Source organism: Phascolarctos cinereus, unplaced genomic scaffold (genome assembly GCF_003287225.1).
Source record: "Phascolarctos cinereus isolate Bilbo 61053 unplaced genomic scaffold, phaCin_HiC Scaffold_4;HRSCAF=312, whole genome shotgun sequence".
Lineage (NCBI taxonomy): Eukaryota > Metazoa > Chordata > Mammalia > Diprotodontia > Phascolarctidae > Phascolarctos > Phascolarctos cinereus.
The window spans coordinates 320,264,688-320,291,642 of record NW_027555847.1 but is presented as its reverse complement, the minus strand read 5'-3'; the positions used below and the strand labels follow the sequence as shown (position 1 = coordinate 320,291,642).

The 26,955-nt window shown below is 35.6% G+C and overlaps 1 protein-coding gene across 1 annotated transcript in view; it reads left to right on the top strand.

The window, feature by feature from the left end:
* Nucleotides 1-26,955, top strand: part of AP3B1 (adaptor related protein complex 3 subunit beta 1) — a 327,381-nt gene that overhangs the window by 171,695 nt on the left and 128,731 nt on the right. The window contains exon 15 of the mRNA XM_078153162.1: nucleotides 13,904-14,080. Within this exon, the coding sequence (XP_078009288.1) occupies nucleotides 13,904-14,080 (177 nt within the window). The remainder of the gene's footprint in view (nucleotides 1-13,903; nucleotides 14,081-26,955) is intronic.

The following is a 26,955-nucleotide window of genomic DNA, read 5'->3' as shown; positions in this document are numbered from 1 at the left end:
GGTCAGGTGCTATTTTTATTTTGTTGTTTGTATCTCCATTTCTTTACACGGTATTTGGCTTGTAGTGGACACTTAAGAGATTCTTGCTTGCATCACTGATTGATTGAGGCACTGAGAGTTTGTGACACATTCAGTATGTTTCCAAAATTAGAACCTAGGTCATCCTGACTCTGATGCCGTTTCTCTCTCTAACATGCCTCTACTTTTAGTATAAAAAGATTATTTACCCTCTCTGAGATTACCAAGATCATCATATAGTTAATTTTTAAAAAAATTATTTCTTTTCCTCAAGGATATATCAGAATAAATCTTTTTAGCCACATGAAATTCTCATTCTGAATTTGACTTTACTTTTTAATGCTGTTTGTGTGTAACTTGGGTATCTTAGTATAAAGAGAACAGTTTTTTTTAATGCTCTGCCCTTTTTAAGACTCCTCCATAGTGCCATAGATTTCAATTTCTTCAGTTATCATTTTTAAGAACACAAGTTTGTCATCGTCCTGATCCACTGCTTATGAATCATTCTCCCCTGCCCCGCCCCATAATTTATCTTTAACCTTGAGACCTAGATAGGTTCTTTCTACACTAACATATCTATTTAAAAGCAAACAAATTATCTCAGTAAGAGAGAAAAACAAAAAGAGAAATCACAGTCAGCATCTTACAGTTTGGCTTTAGTTTAATTTTTGCCCATGAAAAATTTTCTGTAGCAAAATTAAGCTGATACTAAAGATGTAGAAGAGTTTAGATTTCATTTTCCTTTTAAGGATTCCTAAATAAGATCATGTATGTTTCTTTGACTCTTCCCTTTTCAAGAGAGAAGTATATTGTTGAGAAAGTTTTGACATCATCTAGTTGAAACATCCAATTGGGTCAGAAGAACTGGATTTGCATTTTTGCTCTGACACTTTTGACCTCAGTGACCTCGAGCAAGTCAGCTAAGCTCCTTGGGCCTAAAGTTCTTCATTTGAGTCTTTCTAGTTTATAACAACTCTAAAATCATAAGATCCCTGTGAGGTTTTGAACATTCTTAGGCCAGGCTGGAAGAAGAGTCTGTATGTTCTATTCCCTTAAAAGCTTGGACAGTGCACTTAGAGTTTCCATTCTTTTCTACTTGTCCCCTTTTTTTAAATTTCTCTTTTCCACTCTCTGCAGCCAGATTGTATTATTTGTGTGCTCATAGTTTTATAGAGCTTAACCAGATGTTATAAAGTTTATAATTGCAAAGTTTATAAGAGCATTATGCTGAAAATTGACCAGGAAATTTTTTAGCAGGTGGTTCTTTCCAGAATTAGTATTGATAGTGGATGTTTCTTTAGCCAATCACACTGTGAATTCAAAGTGTCCTTCAATTTACATTTATTTTTTATTTTTTATGAATGATATTTTATTTTTCCTGATTACGTGTAAAAAGAACTTTTAACATTTGGTTTTTTTTTTTTAATTTTGAGTTCCAAATTCTTTCTCACTCCCTGAGGTAGTAAGCAATTTGATATAGGTTATACATGTACAAACATACAAAACATTTCTATTTCTTTAAAAGAAAAAAATCTAATGAAGAGAAAATGAATCTTTCAAATCCTCAAAAAGACCAGGTACTCAATAAAATGCATCTATATGGCATGCTACTGCAGGACAGTATGGTAAGTAGTCAGTAAATGTTTATTGACTGGATGGGGGAAATCATATATATTTAAGAGAATGTCAACCTTGACATTTCTCCTTATAAACTAAAAGATATTGCAGTCAATGGAAGAAAGTTGCACAGGTTCTCTTTGTAGAAGCAAATAAAAGAGTTATTGGAACTGATTTTAAGAAAGAATTGTCATTTTATGAGACAATTTGGTCTTGTTTTCAATGCTCATGATAAGCATTTGTTAAAAAAAAGACAGTCATGAAAATAATTGCAGTTTATGTGCTAACGTCTGTTGCAGAGGATGGTGAGGAGTGAAGAATATGATGAATTAATCCATGTTAAATAATTCTGTGAAGAATATGATAAGACAGTCCATGTTAAATTAGCACATACTTTAGACTGGATATAAAAAGGATGTAACCCCTTATCTCTGAGTAGTTGTGCAGAAAAAGTGGTATGAATTGTTTGATCAGAAAAAGAGTTGGGTTGGTCATAACAGCAACTATAAAGAAGTAGCAATGAACAAATAGCTTGTATACTTTACTGATAACCAGCAACTATTAAGACACTTAACACAAGGGGTCAGACTCCCTCTGGAAGTTTTATGAGAAGACATGGACAAGAGTCACAAAGGATGAGAAGGCAGGGTTAAATTGCTAACAGTTCTATTAAGGGGAATACCCCCATTAATAAGCTCATGTTTCATCAATAACTTCAGTGCAAATGTAGACATAGGAGAGGAAGGTGATAAACATACATGAATCAAGAATAAGAAATAAGCAAATCAAAATAGAACAGAGACAAACAAAACTTTGGAGCTTCTCCAAGCAGTAGATCTTGGCCACATATCTCATTTCCAAGTAGAAAGAGATGGTAGTCAGGGATAATAATATTTGCTACATGAAAGATTTGTGAGTCTCGTCATAAGATATTAAGAAACAAGTTTGTTGAAAACTGGGTAAGAAATCCAGCCAAAGCAGATCATCCTGAGAGGATTTAAGACTGAAATGGGAAGGATCCGTAAAGATTTCTAAAAACAAATTCTGTCCATTAATGACAGTGAAGCCACCACATTTGTAATTTAGCATCACTGTCCCTAGTGTGCTTTATGAAAAGGTGGAACTGGCCCTGAAGAAAATGAAGAGAAGAACAGTTGCACTAGAAATGGATTAGAGCAGTTTTGAGGACTTTAAATGATTGATTCTCATGATATTTGAAAAAAGGAAAGGTATTAAAGGCATGGAGGGTGGAACCTTAGACATTATTATTAGGGAAAAAAATTTAAAGTAAATTAAGAAGATATTTTGCATGTCTAAAAAATATTTATGAACATAATATACCGATACATTGAGTGCATCCTTGATGGGATTTAGAAGGACCAGATACCCATCTTAGATCTAATGTCTTTGGTTTTAAAATCATTTTTTGGGAAAATATCACTTTCCTTCTTCTTCCCAGAAAGTTGTCCTTTATAAGTAAGATTTAAAGAGAAAGAGTAGAAAAAAAGTTGGGTAAAACCAAACAATAATCAGCTGTGTCTGATAGATTGTACAACAATCCACATACCCCAGATCCTCCACTTCTTCGGTGAAATAGCCACATTTTTTCAGTTCTTCTTTAGAGCCACTCTTGGTCTTTGTAATTACAGAGCATTCTGTTTTGGTTTCTGTTCTTTCTGCTTGTATAATAGTAATCATTGTTATGTTTGTTTTCCTGCTTCTACTTACTCCACTATGAATAAATTCACGTAATTCATCTCATGCTTCCCTGAATTATTCAGTCATTTCTTATAGCACAGTAACACTGTTTTATACTTATGCCCTACAGTTTGTATAGTTGATGGTTAGCTATTTTGTTTTTAGTTCTTTGCTATTACAAAGCTTGTCCTTTTGAATATTTTGCAGCATGTGGGGACTTTCTTTACTTAATCTCCTTTGAGTTCTATACCCAACAGTGAGATCTCAGGGTCAAAGGGAATGATATTTATGTCATATTTTTAAAAAAATTCCAAAACACCTTCTAAAATGTTTGGATCAAGTCTCAGTTCTACTAATTTTGTTATTAGTAGTCTTGTGTTTCTGAAGGTGTTCCAACATTGACTACTTGTATCTTTTGACGTCTTTAGTAATTTGCTAGGTGTAAGGTGGAAACTTCAGAGTTTTTAAAATTTCTATTTCTATTTTTACTTATTTGGAGCAATTTTTCATATAGTAGTTAAGTTTGCAGCTTTATTTTTTAATAGGTTTTTTCGTATTCTTTGATCACTTACCTACTAGGGAGTAGGTTTTACAGACTATATCTTTATAGTGACACAACTGACTGAAAGGCTTAATGAATGAAGGAACCCATAATGCTTAGCATTTTACTGTAAAAGCATTAGATTTGCTAAAGCAAAAGTCTTACTTAACGTCGATACATCAACAGTATTTTTCCAGTGCATGTATTAAAATCATACAAGATTCTTTGAATAATGTGAAAATAGAGATAATTTTGTTTAACCCTCTAGTTTTTAATATCAAGTAAGGTATAAAGCAGGGAAACATTTTCATCAAAGATGCTTGCCACTTCCATGAAAGATGTCCATAGCAGAGTCCAAGTACAAGAGGGCTTCCTCATAAAGGGAGAAATTTTTCCACTTGTTCTTGTTTGCAGATGACATTGGGAAATACAGTAGTGTTTTTAATGACCTAAGCTTTTCCTCAAAAAAAAAATCTACCTTTTTAATGTCATTTAAGCTTAGTGACTTCACAGTCTCCAAAGAATGTCATGCACCCTGCTGATGGAATTGTGAGCTGATCTACCCAATCTGGCAAGCAATATGGAACTATGCCCAAAGGACAGGCTATAAAACTGTGCATACCCTTTGACCCAGCAATACCATTTCTAGGTTAGCATCCCAAAGAGATCCCAAAAAAGGAGAGAAAGACCTATTTGTACAAAAATATTTATAGCAGCTCTTTTTGTGGTAGCAAAGAATTGAAAATTGAAGGGATGCCCATCAATTGGGGAATGGATGAAAAAGTTGTGATATATGGTTGTAATGGAATACTATTGTGCTATAAGAATTGTTGAGCAGGATGCTTTCAGATTTTTGATTAGGACCATAGATTAAGAGCTAAGACAGATCTTAGAAGTCATCAATCCTGATTCCTTTATTTTACAGACAAACTGAGGCCCAGTGAAATTAGGAGACTTGATGATGGTCACACCAGTTGATAGACTTAGTTACTGTACCTTTAGTCTCCATAGGCTGATAACTTTTTGAATGACTGATCTCATTCCTGTTTCCATTATTTTTGAAAAATAAGCTTGGCAATTTAAGAATAAACTATGAAAGCATAACTGATTTGGGATTGAAGACCAAGCCTTTTTCCTTAAGTTAGGAAAAAGCCTCAGGAAATAATTTTGTTTCTCTTTGTTTACAGACATTGTTACTTAATACTCTTCTAATTTTCCACACAACGGTCTTTTAATTTATCTTCTAGAGAAGAATATTTCTGTCAGTGCAACTTGGAGGGTCACATTTTCCTTCCAGTTTGTCCTTTTGTCCATCATGCTCACACCATAGCCTTTTGCATCCTCCTTGTCACTATCCTCCCAGGAACCAATTCCTTTCTGCTATGTATCTGGTATACTTCTGCTATATGCCAACGTCATGGTAGATGACCACTGGTACACCTTCTCTGACTTTGCTGTACCTCACCTCAGTCAGGAATTTGGAAAGTGAGGGGTCTGGGCTGCTGAAGGGTAACTACCCTTTCCCTTTTAGGATTGTGCTTAGCCAGCAATGGATCACCCCAAAGCTACCCCAGGACATAATAAAGGTGAAAGCCACTATGTAGCAGTGATGAGGTCCTGTGATACTTCTGCATGCCAGGAGGTTTTTTCCCAGCCCAATACTGTATTTATTCCTGTGGCAGGAGCCACTCAATGAGGAACCTCATGCTCTTTCTTAGAAGGGTCCTTTTGGGGCAGCTAGGTGGTGCAGTGGATAGAGCTCTGGCCTTGAAGTCAGGAGGACATGAGTTCAAATCTAGTCTCAGACACATAACACCTACTAGCTATGTGACCCTGGGCAAGTCACTTAATCCCAATTGCCTAACCAAAAAAAAGGAAAAAAAAAAAGAAGTATCCTTTCAATCTTTCACATACCCTAGGTACCAAAATCCCTACTTTTGGTTCTAGTCTCAATGCAACACATTTCACAGTAGGACAGCCTGATCAGGAAGTTATTCCTTTTTCCAAGCCAAAATCTATTTCACTTTTCACCTGTTGCTCCTAATTTTGTTCATCAAAGTTATTCAATTACTCTCTCCTATTATGAATATTCAGATACTTGGTGATGCCTGTCATGTTCTCTCTAGTCTTTTCTGCTCTACATAGCCTTTATTCCTTCAACCCATTCTTACATTACCATATGAGGTAATGATCCAAAGTCTGTTTACCATTCTGGTCACCACTGTTTGGATATGACAGTCACTCAGATGTTGTTGGAGTATAGAAGGACTATCACATTCCTGAAACCAAATATGATTTCTCTCCATTCCTCCTAAGATCATGTGCCTTTTTTCATATTATGTCACGTTATGTACTCACTGTGCTAATAGAACAATAAAACCCCTACATTTTTTCAGCAAAGAGACATTCAGCCACATCTTTACCATCTTATACTTTTGCAAGTTGATCTTTTGAATCTAATTCTCAGATTTTCCAACAGTTTGTGTTAGAATTTATTTTAATTGCTTCAAGTCAGCATTTTATTCTGTTGAGGTTTTTCTATTTGTCCTTCAGTATTTAAAGGTTATTAAATACAGCCCTCTCATTTTCTTTTTTTCCTCTTTTAAAAAAATTGAAACAGTATTTAAATTGTGAACTTAACTATTATCAAGAACAGGGAAGAAGATTGTATGAGAAACTTTTGTTAAAAGGCATTGATGACAGATTCACTCAGTTGCTAATGGTATTCTTGCTTCTAGTTCTGGTGGCCAAATTTACATAAGTAATTATGACAAATTGCCCTTTTGCTCTTGTTGTTCAGTTGTAACCCCATATGGGGTTTTCTTGGCAAAGATACTGGAGTGTTTTGCCATTTTCTTCTCCAGCGGGTTAAAGCAAACCAAAGCTAAATGACTTTCCCAAGGTCACACAGTTAGTGAGTCTTTGAGATTGGATTTGAACTTGGGTCTTCTTGATTTCAGGCCAGCACTCTATCCAGTGAGCCATCTAGCTGCTTTTCCTGTTTACTTTAGCTGTTTGCTATTCTGAGAGATTTTAGATATGTCAAAAGCAATGCCTTTTTCTGGAATTTTCTATAATCAAAATTATCCATTTTGCTTTTCATAATGTTCTCTATCTCCTGTTTGGTCATGAATTCTTCTGTTCTCCACAGATCTGATAGGTAAACTATTCCTTGTTCTCCCAGTTTACTTATGGTATCAGCCTTTATATCCAAGTCCTGAACCCATTTTGACTTTATTTTGGTATATGGTGTGAGATTTGGGTCTATGCCTAGTTTCTGCCATACCCTTTTCCAGTTTTCCCGCAGTTTTTTTCAAAGATTGGGTTCTTGTCCCAGAAGCTGGGGTCTTTGGGTTTATCAAATAATAGATTACTATAGTCATTGACTATTGTGTCTTGCATATTTAACCTGTTCCACTGATCCACCTCCCTATTTCTTAGCCAGTACCAAGCAGTTTGATGATTGCTTTTATAATACAATTTAAATCTGGAATTGCTAGGCCACCTTCCCCTGCATTTCTTTCATTAGTTCCTTTGATATTCTGGACCTTTTGTTTTTCCAAATGAATCTTTATATTTTTTTCTAACTCTATAAAATAATTGTTTGGTAGTTTGATTGGTATGGCACTGAAAAAGTAAATTAGCTTAGGTAGGATTGTCATTTTTATTATATTAGCTCGGCCTACCCATGAGCAACGGATGTTTTTCCAGTTATTTAGATCTGCTTTTATTTGTGTGAAAAGTGTTTTGTAATTGTGTTCATAGAGTTCCTGGGTTTGTTTCAGAAGGTAGACTCCTAAATATTTTATAATGTCTACAGTAAGTTTAAATGGGATTTCTCTTTCTGTCTCTTGCTGTTGGGCTTTGTTGGTAATATATAGAAATGCTGATGATTTATGTGGGTTTATTTTATAGCCTGCAACTTTGCTGAAGTTGTTTATTATTTCAGGTAGTTTTTTACTTGATTCTCTAGGATTCTCTAAGTATATCATCATGTCATCTGCAAAGAGTGATAGCTTTGCTTCTTCTTTGCCTATTCTAATGCCTTCAATTTCTTTTTCTTCTCTTATTGCTAAAGCTAAGGTTTCCAGTACAATATTGAATAACAGTGGTGATAATGGACATCCTTGTTTCACCCCCGATCTTATTGGAAATGCATCTAGCCTGTCCCCATTACATATAATGCTTGCTGAAGGTTTTAGATATATGCTATTTATTATTTTAAGGAAGACTCCATTTGTACCTATGCTTTCTAGTGTTTTTAATAGGAATGGGTGTTGTATTTTACCAAAAGCTTTTTCCGCATCTGTTAAGATGATCATGTGGTTTCTGTTGGTTTTGTTGTTGATATGCTCAATGATGGTGATAGTTTTCCTAATATTGAACCAACCCTGCATTCCTGGTATAAATCCTACCTGGTCATAGTGTATTATTCTTGTGATAAGTTGCTGCAATCTACTTGCCAGTATTTTGTTTAAAATTTTTGCATCTATATTCATTAGAGAAATTGGTCTATAATTTTCAAGAAATTGGTTTATAATTTTCTGGAATTTTCTAAACTCTTCCAGTTTGTCCTTTTGTCCATCATCCCCACACCATATCTTGTCTTTTTTTTACATTTATCCATAATTAGAAGATAGTGCCCAAACCCTAATAGGAACAGAAGCTGCCCTCAACTTTTGTCTGTTATATTGTAAATTAAAATGAATTTAGATGAATATGTACATGGCGTTGTTCTAAGTTCCATACAGAGTAAGGTTCTTACTGTGCTGTCAGGTCTTCCTTCAATACTACACGACACAATAATAATAAATAAATGGGAGATTTGTGGACTGAGATAAAAATGAGATTAACTAGCAATTACTTCTCATTTTTTATGTTAAGAAGTGTATGTTGATGGGGGTAGTGATGGTGGTAACTACCATTCCTGTGAAAAGTAGAAGGGATTATTTGTAGAGATGGACATGTTCTGCCATACACAAGCCTACCTGCCCTAACATTCACCATATCTAAGAGGTGTCATGTCAACTTTTCAACATAGAGGTTTTAAAGGAACATCTAGCCTCAGTTCATTCCTTTACTCCTAATGAGCGTCCCCAAATTAAAATTACCTTGAAATAAAACTTTTTGAGGTTCCATGAGAGATATAATAGTGGGTAATTATTACCCATTAGGTATTATGCTATGTCTTAGACCTTCAGAAAAGTGTTGTTAATTAGCCATGTAACTTTAATTCTCGGCATACACCTTAATGTTTAAGGTTTGCTTTATTTGATTATGTATTTGAAAACGCCAATATTTGAGGGATTTTTTTTTTTTTACTTTTAGGCAATTAGGGTTAAGTGACCTGCCCAGGGTCACTGGTCTGAGGCCGGGATTTGAACTCAGGTTCTCCTGACTCTAGGGCTGATACTCAATCCACTGCTCCACCTAGCTGCCCCTTTGAGGGATATTTCTGATAGATTTTCTGGATAACTTAAGAATTGACCCAGAAAATAATTTTCCTCTCAGCTGTTTTTGAAACTACCTAAAATGTTATAGTAAATTGGGCTAAAATGTTATAACAAAGTAGACCTAGGATGACCCCTAGAATAGAGATTCTTAACCACAAGGGGTCTGTGGATAGATTTCAGGGGTTTTGGTGAACTTGGATGAGGAAACAATGCACCTTTATTTCATTATAATTGGTTCCTATGTAATTTTGTGCATTTTATTTTGTGCATTTAAAAACTTTAGTCTAAGAAGGGGTCCACAAGCTTTTTCAGCCTGCCAAAAAATGTCGAGTTCCTGAGTGTAAACAAATTGGAGATCTTAAATAAAAGGTACTAAAATATGCTTACCTACATTTTAAACTAGAGATTCTGCTACAGGGCATATACCCCAAGAAGGACTGAATGACCCTATATGTATCAAAATATTCGTAGCAACACTAGTGCTAACAAGAAACTAGCAGTAAAGTCAGTGCCTTTCAATTTTGGAGTGATTGTACAGATTGTGGTATATGAATGTCACAGAATATTGGGTCATAATAAATATTGAATAAGAAAGTCAGAGAAATATGGGAAGATTGATATGGACTGATGCAGAATGCAAAAAAAGAATTAGCAAAAAATAATATACTATACTATAATATGTATGTAATAATAATATGTATAAAAATAGTGCTATAATAATATAAATTTTAAAAAATATTAATACTCAGAGGCAGACAGAATTATAACAATCAGTGATAGTCCGGAGAACAGATCCTTAAACATACTTCTTAGTAGATTATAGGCATTGGCTTCCATATTGAATAGACATTGAATTTGACAGTGTATACACTCCCAGGCATTTGGCTTCTTTTTTTATTTTCTCTTAATACTAACACAGGATTCTTAATATGGTGGGGGGAGGAGAGTAAGGGGATTTATAAGAGAGAGGAAGGAGAATTTTTTCTTATGTAAAACGAAAAGGCATTGCTAAAACTTAATAAAATGAAACATCTCTAATGGCAGCATGTTGTCTTATGATTTTCCTCTTTGTCCTTAAAATGGCTTATAAAATGAAATTTTAAGTTATTACTGTGGACCAATTCTTAGGCAGATATTTGGCAAAATTCTGTGGTTAAAATCTTGCATTAAAACATAATTCTAATTCAAAATTCTTTTATCAACAATACATTCAGTTATATGTTCTGATTGTGAATTTTTCATCTTTTTGGAGCATTTTTCATTTGTAGTAAATACCACCTTTGAAGTGGATTTCTTCTGGGATAAAAAGTACACCATCAGAAAATTCCTTAAATAAAATTCATGTTTGATGACACAGGTGGGGATTTCATACCATAAAAGTGTCCTTGAAAGGTGTTACTGTGTAAGAGACCATTCAGTAACTTTAAAATAGCGCTTGGAGTACTTCTTGTCCAGGTGTTTTACAAATAGCCTGTTGTTTCAATAGTTCCCCTCTACCTTGCTACTTTTTTGTATTTCCAGATATAAGTTTTAAAGCATATTGGATCCGGGTACAAAAACATCAGATCTAATTTGTTATTTGTTTGTAGTTTGTTTATGTGCCTACAGATTACTTTAACAAATTTAAATAAATAAAAATGGATGTGAGATTTATTTTAGAGTAGTACATTGTGAAATCAGCATATTGTTGAAACATGATAGCTTTTAAATTGAGCTTCTTACAAAATGATCTATAATATCCTTTTGGATGTCTTTCTGGAACTGCTGTGAGCGGTTCAGACATCATTGTTCCTTTCTGCTGGCAACTTAATGGGTTAAAATGGCAACGGAAACTGCCTGATCATCCAGGGTCTGAAAAGTGCACTTACCCACTTGCTCAGGGTATTTAGAGTAAAGAACTGGGCAAAGTAATTGACAATCCTGTTTGCCTTTGAAGAGAATGCAAAGTAGGGCTACATAATGAAAGTATGATTTCCTGTGTATTTTTTTTTCTAGTTCAAGGTCCCCATTCAGGCTGTGATTGAAAAGACTGTGGAGAGTAAAAAGTGGCTATTTTTCTTGTTTACTGTTTTTTTTTTCCATTGGTTTTGAACTCTACAAAAATAGTGAACATAATATCATACTCAGGGCTGTGTGGTTTGAGAACTGAGAGACTTAAACTTTTGGAAAATAGTCTGCAAGCAGTTCTAATCATAGGGAATTATCATGTTCATCATTTTCTCTTCTGCTCATTAGATTTACTCTTCTAAAAAACATTCAGTTCAAATATTCTCTAATTGTCATTGATCCTTGTTGCAGAAAGTATTGCTCTGTTTATATAGGAATATAACCACCTTGATTTTAAAATACCTCCAGATATCACTAAGTTGTATTTTTTAATTAACCAGTTTCCATGGTGATACAGGTTATCATGAACCTTAGATTTTATTCTGCATATTTTTTTCTTATACTTACTCAGTAAATGTTTAGACACATTGAGTGTTTGGAATGTCCATTTCTATTTAGAATTTAGTATTCGCAGAAAACAAAAGAATCAGATTCTCCCATATTCATAAATACCTGCGAATTTTTGTATGAGTCCTTTTTGGGAGAGGGAGGCTACCTAGATATGACTGATGATTTTTAGAAGAAAATTATCTAGAGTGAGGGGTATAGATAGTGCTGTGTCATAGAATTTTAATTTTTAAAGCTAGTATATAAGAAAATAATTAAGAAAATAAATCTAGCGTAACAGAAATCAGAAGCTGTCCCTATATTCTTATTTAGAGAGGCCTGGGTATGTCAGGCAACTTGAACAGCTTTCATACTGGAAAATTTAATGTAGCACTCAATTACTGTTCTTTAGCCCAATTTAAAATAATAGATTGGGAGTAAGGTCTTAATGTGGTGTAGCCTTCGGAACATTAGAAATAACCCCTTTCTCTTCAGCGTATAGTAATTGTATCAGTTTTATTGTATTGCATGAATAAATTTCAGATGACATTTGAAACTTTTTTATTTGGTATTCATATAACAATTTCCTTTCATATTCATCATCTCCAAACATGTTTTTTTTAAGTGATATTTTTGTTCTAATGTAATAAATATATAATTCTCATCCTTTAGAGATAGGATTGTGCGTTGATAACATTGGAATTTTGCTATGTAGCACTATGTGTTATCTGTCCCAATCGTGATCAATAAGGTGGTCTTTTAGAGCACATCCCTTGGGATTTAATTATTAAAGTACTAAGCAGACCTTATCATAGGGAAGTTTCATCTCTAAAGCATTCCTAGGCATTGACCCTGAGGACAGTACAGTAGGAAAATTCTAGTTTATTTAATATAAGTAGCTTACTAAAGCCATTTAAAATAGGGTTCTCTCCGTGAGTTTGAAAAGTATTAAAACGAAGAGGCTTGATCAGTTTTTGGCATTGATTTCATTTCCTAAGTTTGGCAGCATTTGTAGGCAGAGGCCTTGCTGTAGTAGCTCAATGTCTGCTCTATGGAAAGGGAAAGAAAACCCATGCATAAGACTTAAATGTCCTGAAGAAATTGATTAAAGGATATTCTTTATAGCTGCCTGGAAATGGGAGGCATGAGCTATGGACCTCCATATCTCTAGCCAGTTTGGAGTAATGATGCGGCAGGTAGCTCCCTCAAAAATGGTTATCCAGTTTTCCCTTTTTAGGCAGGAAAAGTTCCATTATTGATTCATTTTAGAAACCCTTCCTTTGAGGGTTTCTAGGATGGAGACTGGTGGGCAATAAGTTGCTATTTGTAATCTACATAATACTTTGGGGTCTTTGTGCTCATTGGTTTAAAGGCACAAGCAAATAGGATGCAATGTTTCTCAGTTGACTGAAGCTTGGCTAACAAGAGGGATATGAAGAATCTTATTTATCATCCCAAGTATGCACTTATCTTTGACATGAAATTTGGAGAAGCAGGGGGAGATCTTTTTGAATGATTTTAATGGTGAAAGCAAAGGAAAGCAGGGAACAATGAAAACTACATAAGCATACAAGAGAGCAGCCAATGAGCATGGGCACAAGTCTTACTAGGAATTTCCTCTATATTGCCTGGCTTTGAATTATTTTTTTAAGAGAGTATCAAAAGCTACCTGATGGAGGTACTATTTTCCTTGAAATTCTAGAGATGAATCCTAATTCAGTTTTTACAGTGGCAAGGGAACAAAATGCCAATATAGAAAGATCCTAACAGAGTTGGAGGTTGGAGGAGTGGTCCTTAATTTTTACTATAGCTAAGCATAGATGTACATGTGAATGTATATATTTTCTAATAAGCAATATCAATTCCTTTGCATTCCCCAGTGAAAAGATAGTACTTGTGCTTATAGAATTCTGAGAGGCAGACATATCCCTATATACATAATAAGAAAGGTGATAGAAACCGCACACCAGACAATATGAAATGAATTGTGGCAATCACAGTTTAATAGTAACAGCAGTATGTAAATGTGAGCCCATTCCTAGAATGCGGAGACTTATTTAACACACTTAATTCTGTATCAATATTAAGAGTAATACACCTACCTCATTTTTAACAATCCATCATTACAACTTTTTTTTTTTAGGTTCCTGTGGCTAGAGCAAGTATTCTTTGGCTAATAGGGGAGAATTGTGAACGTGTTCCTAAAATTGCTCCTGATGTCTTGAGAAAGATGGCTAAAAGCTTCACTGGTGAAGATGATCTTGTAAAGCTACAGATTTTAAATCTAGGAGCCAAATTGTATTTAACAAACTCAAAGCAGGTAAGGATCTATAAAACTCCCACTCTGAAATTCTCTTCTAAATTTCCATTCAGTACTCTATTAAGAACGCTTGTTTAGTATGACATTTATGGCATCATAATTTGCAGAGTTGTGAAGATTAAATATGATAATGTAAAGTTTCATATAAATAAACTATGCTGATCAACTTTGGTAAAAGATATTAATTTTAATTCCGTAATATAGGTGGAAAATCTGCTCTCAGATACTTACTGTGTGACCTTGAACAAGTTACTTAACCTCTCTTTGCCTCAGTTTGTAAAATCTGTAAATTGAGAGTAATAGTGCCCACCTCCTGTGGTTGTTTTGAAAATCAAATGAGATAATAATAGGCTATATAGAAATGCTAGCTATCACTTGTTGCTACGGTTAGTCCCCAGAGACTTTCTGTTACTTGTCAACCATTCCTAGGTCATCCAGCATGCTGGGCTTCCATTTTTTGTTTCTTTTTTCTTGACATCCTGTGCCTGTTAAATTAGTGTCTAATTTTCTCTCATGTTTGTTGAGATTATTCTTTTCCCTGGGTATCACATTGGTTGTATTAGAGGTGATTTTGTTGTCCTGCAAGAAAGGCTTATGATGACTCCATCCCACCTTTTGTTACCGGTTAGAAATTTTTTCATATTTTAGATTTTATCAAGTTCCAAGTTATTGTTGATAGAATTAAGTTAATCATTTTCAAATTTCTTTGTGATATCTTCAAACAATACATTCATTTTTTTAAATGAAGAAATAAAATGGGAAATTATTCTTGCTCTAAGTTTAATTACCTACTGATAAAAATATTATTATAACTTTCAAATTTCTTGATGTTCAAGCTATAATGTCCTTAAAGCTAGGAATTATGTTACATTGAGACTATAATGACTTTTTCCCTTTTTTGGTTACTAAAAATATTGTGCTTCTGCTCTCCAACTTTAAAACTGTCACAGTAGACTACTAGCAAGATTATAAATAATTATGTTCATTAAAACTAGAAATAGTTTTGCTTTGAAACCAATAATTTACAGGTTTACAAACAGAAAAATGTAATAAGAGCAATGTACACAGAGATCATGTAGTCATTGTGATACATGGCATTCATTGAATCTTGACATATCGAGTATGATGGGGATCAGGATTGGACCTAAAAGGTTTCACTGATACAACTCCCAAATGAGGAAAGTAACTCCATTTAAGTCAGCACTGTCTCTACAAACTATAGTTTCAGTTGTTTAGAGCACTGAAAGATTTATGCCTTGCCTACAGGTCTCACAGCTAGTATGCAAGCAGAACTATTAGCTTCCTAGTCTCGGACACTATGCTTCTTTTCATGCATTTATGATTATCTTTTGTTTACCATGATCACAACATTGCCTCATTTTGAGCTTGCAGTCCATTAGAATTCCTAGGTCTTTTTCAGAGTAAACACTTTTCAGCCACTTACTCCCATCTTATACTTGTGATGTTTATTTTGTTTTATTTCATTTATATATCTATTTATTTTTGATGGTTTTTTTTTTAAGCCCAAGTATAAGTCTGCATTGAGCTCTTTTTAAACTTCATCTTAATTGATTTGGCCCTGTGTTTCAATCTAAGATCCTTTTGGTTCCTACCTCTTTCACTCATTATATTAGTAATTCATCCTAACTTGGTGTCATGTAAAAATTGTATAACGATGTATGATTTTATTCAAGTTATTGATAAAATTTTTAATGTAGGAATGAATAAGTAAAAACATTTATCAAGTACTTAACTATGTGTAAAGCACCACATTGTGTTAAGCACTAGGAATACAAGAAGAAAAGGAAGGCAGTCTCTGCTTTCAAGAGCCTACCTTTTCTCAAGAAACCCCAGTGGTTCTCTATAGCTTCCAGGATTTTTTAGAAAATGCTGTTTGGCTTTCAAAGCCCTTCATAATCTAGCACCCTACTAATTTTCCAGTCTTCTTACACCATAATCCCCACCACACACTCATCAATCCTGTGACACTGGCCACCTGGTTATTCCACAAACAAGACACTCCATCTCTTCCCTTTGGGCTAGGAATGCTCTTTCTTTATCTCTGCCTCTTTGCTTCTTAGGCTTCTTTCCAAATAAAGCTAAAATCTCATTTTCTACAGGAAGTTTTCCCCACTCCCTCTTAATTCTTGTGCCTCTCTTTTGTTAAATATATTGCTCGTTTTTACATATTTGTTTGATTACCATCTCCCCTGTTCAATTTATAATGGGTGGAAACTTGTGAGTAGAGACTGTCTTTTGCCTCATTTTGTGTCCCCAGTGCCAGTATCTATCACATAGTAGGTGCTTTTAAAAAATGCTTATTGAGGGGTAGCTAGATGATGCTGTGGATAGAGCACTGGCCCTGGATTCAGGAAAACCTGAGTTCAAATGCGGCCTCAGACACTTGACACTTACTAGCTGTGTGACCTTGGGCAAATCGCTTCACCCCATTGCCTCAAAAAAACAAACAAACAAAAAATGCTTATTTACTTATTGACTAATAGAGTATACAACACCATAGGATCATGAACAGATCCATTGTATACTTGACTTCAGTTCTTTTGCTAAAGTTGATATAAAACTGTTAATAAATACTCTTTGGGTTTTGTTATTCAGCTAGTTCTAAATCCATCTAACTTTTCCATTATTTAGACTACATTTGTCTTCTCCAAAAGAATAGCATGAAACACTTTGTCAAATGTATTGTAAAGATAATTAACCTATATTTTAGCATCCTCCTGACCTTCCAGTCTCTACACCTCTCAACTACTTGTATGAATGTTGAAGATAGGATCTGCTCTAGAAAACTGTTTATTAAAATCTACCTATTCTCTTATAAAGATTGCTTTAAATAAATGTGGAAGATGTCATGTAAGTCAGTAGTTGCTGATGTCTTCCTTATTGCCTTTTTTGGTCATAATTTGATTTCTTCTCTATTTGAGGGAGATCCTTCTTTCTTTTCTCTTCTTCTCTTCTTTCCTCTCTCTACCCCTCCCTCCTTCTGTCTTTCCTCCTTCCTTAAAGTTGATTTTTTGGTCCTTTCAGATTGTCACCTCCAACATAGATTTTCTCCTTGTGTACTTATTCAATTCTACCCATCTTTCCTGATTTCCTCATCCTCTTAAAATATCTTTTTTATTCCCTCATATACTTTATTAGGTACTAAGGAATTAAGAATACAGATGTGGTGGGTCCACTTCATTTATGATTTTAGCATATCCCTATAGATCCCAGGGTCCTTCTACTTTCATCTCTTAATTCTCTTGGAATGATCTCACTTAGTTGGGTCTCACACCAGCCTTTCACTAGATTCTCTTTTCTCTCCACTACTAATTACTATTTCTTGAAATGATATAGCTCCAAATTTTGTATCTTCATAATGTTTTATAAATGAACTTTCACTATGTCTGCTTTTCAAGGACCAAAGTAACTAAGTAAGAAAAACCTTAAGGAGTAAATTCTTGGGCCCTCCAAACCAGGGTCCTTGGGCTCTAAAAGGTGAACTTTTACCTTATCTTGCTTAGGCCCACACTTCCATGCTACATTCTGGCTATCTCCTCACTGCTAAAGTGTCCATACCTTTTGACTCAGAGATTCCATTATCAGGCTTATACTTCAAAAAGGTCATTGGTAAGAAGAAAGCCCCCACATATACCAAAATATTTATTTATTTATTCATTCATTCAGCTGTTTGTTCATTCATTCGTTCATTAATTTGTGAGGGCAATTGGGGTTAAGTGACTTGCCCAGAGCCACATAGCTAGTGAGTGTTAAATGTCTCAGGCTGGATTTGAACTCAGGTCCTCCTGACTCCAGGGCCAGTGCTCTATCCGCTGTGTGACCTAGCTGCCCCCATCCCAAAATATTTATAGCAGCACTTTTTGTGGTAGAGAATTGGAAACAAAGTAGAAGCCCATCAGTTGAGAGGTATTGCTTTGCTTTAAGTGGGATTAATATAGAGAAGCATAGGAAGATCTATACAAATTGACATAATGTGAAGTAAGCAGAGCCAAACAAACAATATACTCAATGACTACAACAATGTAAATAGAAAGAAAAGCCTTCTCTACTACCCCCACCCCCCCCAATAAAAATTAATGTTGGAAAATTACAAAAACAAGTTTGGCTCAAGAGAGAAGATGTTAAAATAAATATACTGCCAACTTTCCCACCTGCCCCCCCCCGGTGTAATATGCTGAACTTATTCTATGTATTGACCAGTTGTGCTAATCCTATCCTATTATATACTTATTATGAAAAGTTTTTTAGAAAGAGAAATGCAAATCAAAATAACTCTTAGGTTTTACCTTTCACCCAACTAATTGCTAAAGATGGAAAACAAATAAGAAGAGTCAATATTGTAGAGGTTGTGGAAAGATAAACACACTGGGGCATGTGAATTAATGTGAAAATGTGAATTAATAAACTATTTTTGAAAGCAGATTGGAATTAAGTAAATAAAATGACTAAAAACGTCCATAACACTTTAACCGTAATTGATAAGAACAAATTTCCCATATATACCAAAATATTGATAACGACACTTTTTGTGGAAAGCAAAGAACTTCAAACAGAATAGATGCCCATTGATTGGAGAATGGCTAAACAAATTGTGGTGTATGAATGTAAGGGAATATCACTGCACTGTAAGAAATGATGAATATGATAAATGCAGAGAAGCATGAAAGATTTAAATAATCTAATACAGTGAAGTAAACAGGGCCAAGAAAACAATATCCACATTGACAACACAATGCATACCTTAAGAATATCAACCCCTAAAGAACTCAAAGTGAGTATTGCAGAATTACTGAGAAAAGCCTGGCCTCAAAGAAGAAGTGTGAGAAGATGTTTCTTAATCCTTTGTAGAGATCCATGAATGTTGAACACTATACATATTTTCAGACTTTTTTGATGTATTGATTGGTTTTGCTAAAGTTTCTCTCTCTTTTTTTTCCCTTTAAAGTGTGTTTTTTATAGGATGGCAAGGGGTGGGAGAGTAAGAGGAATTTAAGTGTTATAAAAACAAATTATATCAATAAAATTTTATTTTAAAGACTCAAATAGCATCCTCTTCTGGAAAAAAAGAGAACTGCTGCTACTAATATTCTAGTTTCAGCAGACCGTAAAGCTGTTTATTGGAAGTCACTACTTAGTTTTCTCAGAATTGTTGTGGACATTTCTGTGGGAGCTATAACTGTGTTTTAAATTCATTCAGGTAGACCTATAAATCAATAAACATATTGTTCTTAATTTTTTTTTATTATTTTGTTTGAAAATCACTTTCATTTTCAAATATAACTTGCCCACTTCCTCTTTGCAGAGAATCATTCCTTGTAACTAAGGGGAAAAAAAAGACAAGGCAGAAAAAAAGCACATAAGTAAGATGAATTGGAAGAATCTGCCATGTTGTGTAATATTCAACACCCATAGTCAGCCACCTCTACAAAGAGGGGAAGGATTTTCTCCTTTCTTCTTTGGGGCCAAGCTTGATCATTGTAATTAATACAACATTCAGTTTTGTGGGCTCTTGCTGTTTATTGTCCATAGTTAACATGGACTGCATAGTGTATATTGTTTTCCTGATTCTGTTCACTTCATCCTGAATCAGATCATCCAAGTCTCCTTTTGGAAGTCTTCCTATTCACAATTTTTTTTGTTTACCATATGATTTTTAAAAGTATCAGATAGCATGGAAAAATGCAAATTTGGTTATATGTTTGCCAAGGATTTATTAGGTGTTTACTTTGTGCCAGGCATTGCGCAAAATGCCAGTGATACAAAAAAAAAACAAACTAAAAGAACCAAACAAACAAAGAAAATAATATCCCTCCTCTCAAGGAGCCCACATCGTAGTGAAGGAGACAACATACATAGACATCTCCATACATTCAAGATGAATACAGAATATATGAAGCTAATCAGAGAAAGAAGTTAACAGGTATGGGGCCCATAAGACTCTTATAGAAGGTGGGATTTGAGGTGAGTCTTGAAGGAAGTCGGGGAAACAGAGGTGAAGATAAGAGTGTCACAGGTATGAGGGGCAGCTCATGTGGAGCTGGGAGAGGGAGGGTTATGTTTGAGATACCCCAGGAAGGCACATATAAAAACTTGCACAAGTAAGGTTAAGAAGGCTAGAAGGGTAGGAAGGGCTGAGGTTGCAGAGAACTTTAATGCCAAACAGTTTATATTTGTTCCTCAAAGTAATCGAGAGCCACTGGAGCACCTTAAACAGGGAAATGTGGCACATGGTCAGGTCTATGTTTTATAAAATCTCCTTGGTAACTCAACTGATTGTGGAGTGATTGGAGTGGGAAGAGATGTGAGACAGGGAGAGCAGTCAGAATGGTATTTCAGTAGTCCGGGCAAGAGGTAATGATGGCTTGAGCTAGAGTTGTGGCCATATAAGTGAAGAGAAAGAGATGTGCAGGTAGAAATTTCCAGCTTTGGCAGAGTATTTATTATGTGGTGTGAGTAGGTCAATCAGTCAACAAGCATCTAGTAATCTCTTACTATGTGCCAGGTACTGTTAAACTCAGGAGATGTGAAGAAGGTCATTAAAAAACAAACAAACAGAGATAATCCTTTGTCTGTAGGAACTCACCATCTCTAATGGGGAAAACTATGAAAACAGTTACTACGAATAGCATATATAAAGGATAAAGAGATAAGCAACTGAGGAAAGACATTAGCATTAATAGGGATTGGAAAAGGCTTCTTGTGGAAATAGAATTTTAGCTAGGACATGGAAGAAGCTGTGAAATGGAGATCAAGGGGGAGAGAATTCCAGGCATGGACAGCCAGTGAAAATGCATGGATGTCTCTTAAGGAGGTAAGTGAGACTGGATTGAAGAGTATGTGACAGGGTATAAGGAATAAAAAGATGGGTAGGAACCCAAGGTAGGAAAGGGCCAGATTAATAAGGGTTTTAAAAGCTTAAACAGAAGATTTTATATTTGATCTGGACTTTATTGAGTGAGGAAAGGCAAAGCATATAACATTGGCTGACTATGAGCTTGGCTGACTTCCTACCCTAAACTGTACTTTAGGATGATACATTTGACAGCTGAGTTGAGTGGAGTAGAAAGAACCAAAGCAGGGAGGCCAACCAGCAGGCTGTTGGAATAGTCCAGTAAGTGAAGTGATGTAGGCCTGCACTAGCGTGGAGGCAGTGTCAGAGAAGAAAAGAGGGCAAATATGAGAGATTTAATGAAGGTAGAATTAATAGGACTTGGCAAGGTATTGAATATGGTTAATGAGGGAGAGTGAGGAATCTTGGATGAGAATGAGGTGTAGTGAACTTTGCTGACTGGGAGATGTACTGGTAGTGCCCTTGACAATAATAGGGAGGGGCCGAGGATGACACCAAGTTTGCAATAAACATTAAAAGGATTAATGTTTATAATTGAAGGCTCCAATAGCAGTAGCCAAAGTAGAATTTTCTTTTTCTGCCTCCTCTTCTCCCACTTGGTTTGAAGGCAAATGAGAAAAGCAATGTGGATTTAAACCATGAACAAAACTTTCCCCAGAAATAATTTCTCAGGAAAGAGGGAGAAAAAGTAGCTGCGTATTAGATACCTACCCCTCCTCTCACCAGATGCCACATCCAATGAGATATAGCTGCAAAAGGCAACACTAGATTAAAAACTTGTTTGTAAAATCTTATAAGAAGCATGATAGACAGTTATGAACAATATCATCTTATTAAAAAGAGAGAAGCAGTTGAGAGAAAAAACAAATTTAAAGAAAGCTTGCCAGGATAGCTGCTAAGCAAAGCCATCCAGAGAACCTTCAAGAATCAAAAATGGGAAGAGGATAGCAAACAGAAGAAAAGTGGCAATTTTTTTTAAAGGCAATTGGGGTTAAGTGACTTGCCTAAGGTCACACAGCTAGTAAGTGTCAAGTTTTTGATCTGAGGCCGGATTTGAACTCAGATCCTCCTGACTTCAGGGCCAGTGCTCTATTCACTGTGCCAGCTAGCTGCCTCCCAAATATTTTTCAAAAGAGACTTCACCAAACTACATTTTCCATCAAGGGCAGGTCAGTGACCACACTTTTGAACCCTGTCATCACTGTCCCAGGGTTTTATAGAAAGTAGAAAACCCTAAAAAGAACAAATTTGAGAAAAGCTGCCACATTGGACTTAAGTGCATATTAAGATCTGGGCTGAAATCGACACAGTTGTAAGAGCATTGAGGGACCATTATATGTGAAAGGGGAAGATTTGAAAGGTATGGAAAAACTCTTGAGATCTTATTGGTAGATAAGATGACTATATGTAACAGTTGATTGGGGAAATGCCAATAACTGCTGACTAATTTTCCCACATTCCCATTTATAAAAAAATCTGGTTGAGGGCATTCTTAATGAGGGGATGAGTAGGGAATTAGCAAGCTTTTATGGGTGATACATAACAGGGCCCACATCTCTACCTTTGTAAAGAATATAAGATCCCATTGTGCTTATTGTTGGTTATGAAAAAAAGTTTATTTCAGTAAAATGAATGTTGCCTTACAGCCTCTTTTACAACATAATGTCTCCTATCCATACACCAGAATCATTCAAGATACCTTGTGTAACAACAGAAATAGCCCTGTTCCTCAACTCTCTGATAGTAAACATCAGGTGAGACATACAACAGATAGGTGTATGCTTTCCAAAGATATTTGCCACTTTGAACCAAATCTGGTTCAGAATCCAATTTGAAAAGGGATTCCCTGTGAATTGTGAATTCCTCAAGATGTTCTGGTTTCCAGATGACATCATATTGATTGTATTAAACCCCAGAATAATGCAGAGTCTCCCAGAAAAGATTTATAGTCATTCAAAATAATTTGGCCTATCTATTCACACAGGAAAGACCAAGATAATAAATATCTGTTGCCTTTACAATGTGCATTTGGATGGACAAACTGTTATATTGCCTTCCAGAAACTGTAGAGCTCCTTTAATGACCCCAATGTTTCCATGATAACAAAGGCTTGTATTTTAATACCAACATTCTACCAGTGTTGCTGTGCCATATCTCTTTAGAAACTAATAGAGACAGCGCTGCCTGGACCCTGAAACCAAGAGTCTAAATAGTATTGTCCCCCAAACCACCAGAACTGTTTACAGCTCAGCTCCTGCAGTTATCATTTTGGAAAATTTTTCCCATCTGTACCAGCAAGGGAAAGTTGTTTTGGCAGTTCTGTTGACAACGATGTATTACTAAGAGGAGAGATTGTAAGAAGGCAGACTGATTAGGATGCTACTGCAGTGGTACAGGCCAGGAGTGATAAATGTTTAAATTAGCATCATTAGAATGGAGAGAAGGGCATGAATGGAAGAGATGTCAGAGTTAGAATCAAAAAGATGTCTTCTTTGTCAGAAGACTTGATTGGTTGGATCTCTGACTGGCTGCCACCAATAAATATGAGCACAGGAACCCTGGGAGTGACAGTGCCCCACTTGTCCTGCTTTTCAGACCTTACAGTCGTCATCCAGGCAAACAGATCTTGTAAAGAGGGCATCAGCTATCCCTACCAACTGCCAGCCAACCACCATTCATCGAGCAGATAGGCACACCTCATTGAAGCAGTGGGACACCCTGAGGGAGAGACAGGAGGCAGCTTGTACCAGGCAAATCAAACAGCCCACACCAACTTGACTGCCATATTATCTTGGAACCTAAAAGAGATGACCCAGGCTCCTGAACCTAAGCACCTTTAGAGTAGCAGTCCTTCCAACCCAGTGCCTTTAGCCATCATTCTGGGAAGGTACAACATCCCTCTGGAGATGCAGCCTGGAGGGGCTACAGCCACAGCTTCCTGGAGATCCAAAAAAAAAAAAGTTCTTATCCCCAGAGTCCTTGGCACTGTCAGATGGTTCAACATTAGAAGCTAAAATGATCTATCAGTGGAAATGACCTTAGAGAAGAGGCATTACCATTTGCTTTTCCACTAAGACCGTATGACCTTTTAGTCCTACTTTCAGTTGAAACCTTCCACATGTGTTATCTAACCCATTAGTATATGAGTGCCTTGAGATCAGGGACTGCCTTGCCCTTCTAATTGTATCCCCATTGCTTAGTACAGTATTTTGCATATAGTGAGCACTTAATAAATGCTTTATTCATTCATTTATTCATTCTTGAGTTTTTGACTGTTAGGACACCATTTCCTTGGCTTCCATAAAGTACTCTCATCTATTTGTTCCTTCTGAGTCTCTTTTTTGTGATCATTATTTAAATTCCACCCACTGAGTATAAATGTGTTACTGGGCTCTATCCTGGACTTGGTTTTCTTTCTACTCTCAGAAATCTCATCAGCTTCATTTGGTTCAGTTTTCATCTCTGTTCATATATTTATCACTCTTTGCCTGTACCATTGCAGTAGCATTCTGATTAATCCCCCTTCTTACAGTCTCTCCTCCTAGCAATCATCTACACATCTGCCAAAATGATTTTTCCTAAGCACTGGTCTATCCATGTCACTCCCCTGCTCAAGAAGCTTTAGTGGCTCCCTGATAATTCTAGAATAAAATAGAAATACCGTTGTTAAATAATGTCTCTTGAAATGATGTGGTATCATTGTATTGGTATATAATTTATCACTTAATTTAGAAATAAGAAAGCCACATTTTAAAGATATAAATTATAGCACCCCATAGTTAACTCAGCTATTCTGGACTGATTTTCCATTTTGTAGTGTGTACATATCTTATGCCTTTTAACTTTCTTCTTCCTACAGCCTGCCCTTTAGCCACTTAATGGTTTATTAGCACCCTTATCAGAGTGGAAGCTAGAGAATGAAAAATATGAGAACATCTTATCAGTCATTTTGGCTAATGGAATTATCATTAAGTAATGTTTTTTGATTAACAGTAGATTTTATTTATCCATGATATTCCTATTGCCATTTCTACCCATATGTGATCATGTTGATCATATATTGAAAGGTAACATTTCATTTATCTATTTTGCACGCTGCCTGTTAGAAATAGAGCCCCTTAGAGCCCCTCAGCAGGGTTGGGAAGTTAGCTCAGGCGAGCTGCTGCAGCCCATTGCTTTCCCAGTTAAAATGCTGAGTGGAGTCTCGCTCTCAATAACAAAACTAAGTCCAGAGTAAAAGAAGAATCGTTTGTTACAGTTCTTGCAAGAAGTGGGTGCGCCCCCTGAAAGGAGAGGCACATTGTACAGAATCGAAAGCCAGCTTTTATACTGTTATGATCCTGCTCCTCCCATCAGAGCTAGGATTAGTCCTAGCCCTTCCAGGTTACAATCTTCTTTATCCCCCCATCCCATGTTGCTCCATGACATGTTATCTACCCAGATCATATATCCCATGTTCAAAAATGGTGGCAGTCTCTGCCCTCGGGGTGTGTCAGATAATATGTATGAGGCTTATTAAGCATGCACACTTGCAAAAAAGCTGGTGCCAGGTCCTTGACCCCAACTGGTTTGAGCTGTTTTAGGGTCTGGGTCCCTTTAACAGGAACTTTGTGGTTAAACTAGTTTCTTCCTTCAAGATCTGATTGGCTGGGGCAAGCCTCCCCTTTCCTTCAGGGCTCCCTGTTTCACCATCCTGTGTAAGCCAAACATCAGCACATTTATTACACTGCCTTAAAACAACCACTCAAGAATTGATAGGCTTATTTAAAAAAAAATAATGAGGACGTAGGAACCTGTGCTAGCCATCTTCCCTCTTCTTTCCACTGTGGTTACTAACACCTCAATTTTTAACATTTGGGTACTGGCGTCAAAAACGGATAAAAACAAGTGAGGAAATTTAGGTGGACGTCCTCAATATAACAGTAGAGTTACTCAGGTCAAGAGACAGTGAATTAAGCAAATGTGGCTTTTTCTTCCACTTTGGGAAGTTGAAAGATTTTACTTTGAAATTAGACAATAGAGAAACCTAAAAGTACATTATGTGCTTCTTTTTGTGCTGCCTTTTTGAGATATATTCTTGAGTTTCTCTCTTAATATAGTTCTTTACTGTTTACAAAATGCTTTGCATATGTATTATCCCATAATTATACTATATCATTTGAGATCTCATCATTTTTCAGTTTTGTAGATTTAATATTTTCATCACAGCTTTATTGTACCTCTTATTAATTATTGTTATCATTTATTTGAAATAATTTTCATCTTTTTTGTGTGCATATATGTGTTTATTACAACTTTTTTATATTCAACTAATAAGGAATTTACCTTCTCTTTTTTTATTCCTTTTATTTGAACTGAACTTGTGATTTCTTCAGTATAAGAAGCCTGCTGGTGAGAAACTACCTTTACTATGCAGATCATCACTTTTTACTCATGTTATAAAGAGTTGCCTGGGGCACTGATAGGTTATCTGATTGGTCCAGGGTCATACAGCTAGAAGCAGCATTTGAATGCATTTTTTGTCCTGTCTCTTAATCTGCTACTCTGTGCTCTCTTCTTACTCCATATAATTTTTATTTTTTAAGTTTAAAGTTTACATCACTTACTTGAGGAATGAAAATTTTATTTTATGCTTTAAAACATAGGTCCATTTTCCAGTATTAACATTGTAATGATTGACCCATCTATGGGTTGTTCTTTTGTTTTTGGTGGATTTTCTTAGTACTTTGCGGTTTAAATTACCTTTCATACTTTAGTGAAATGGCCAGCTAATAGCAAAGAAAAAAAATCTTATAAAGGGCAAAATTGAACAGACCAAATACTTAAAAGAAATTAGGCATTACCTCAATGAAATTTGATTATGGTCAAGTAAAAAAATTTCAATAAAAGCTAAAAGTACAATAGAGACCCATCTTTAATTTTGTTATTTACTCTCACTTAATGGTTATGTCTGATTTTTTTTTTTAATATGGAGACAATTTTAAATTTTTGCATAGGGCGTGGG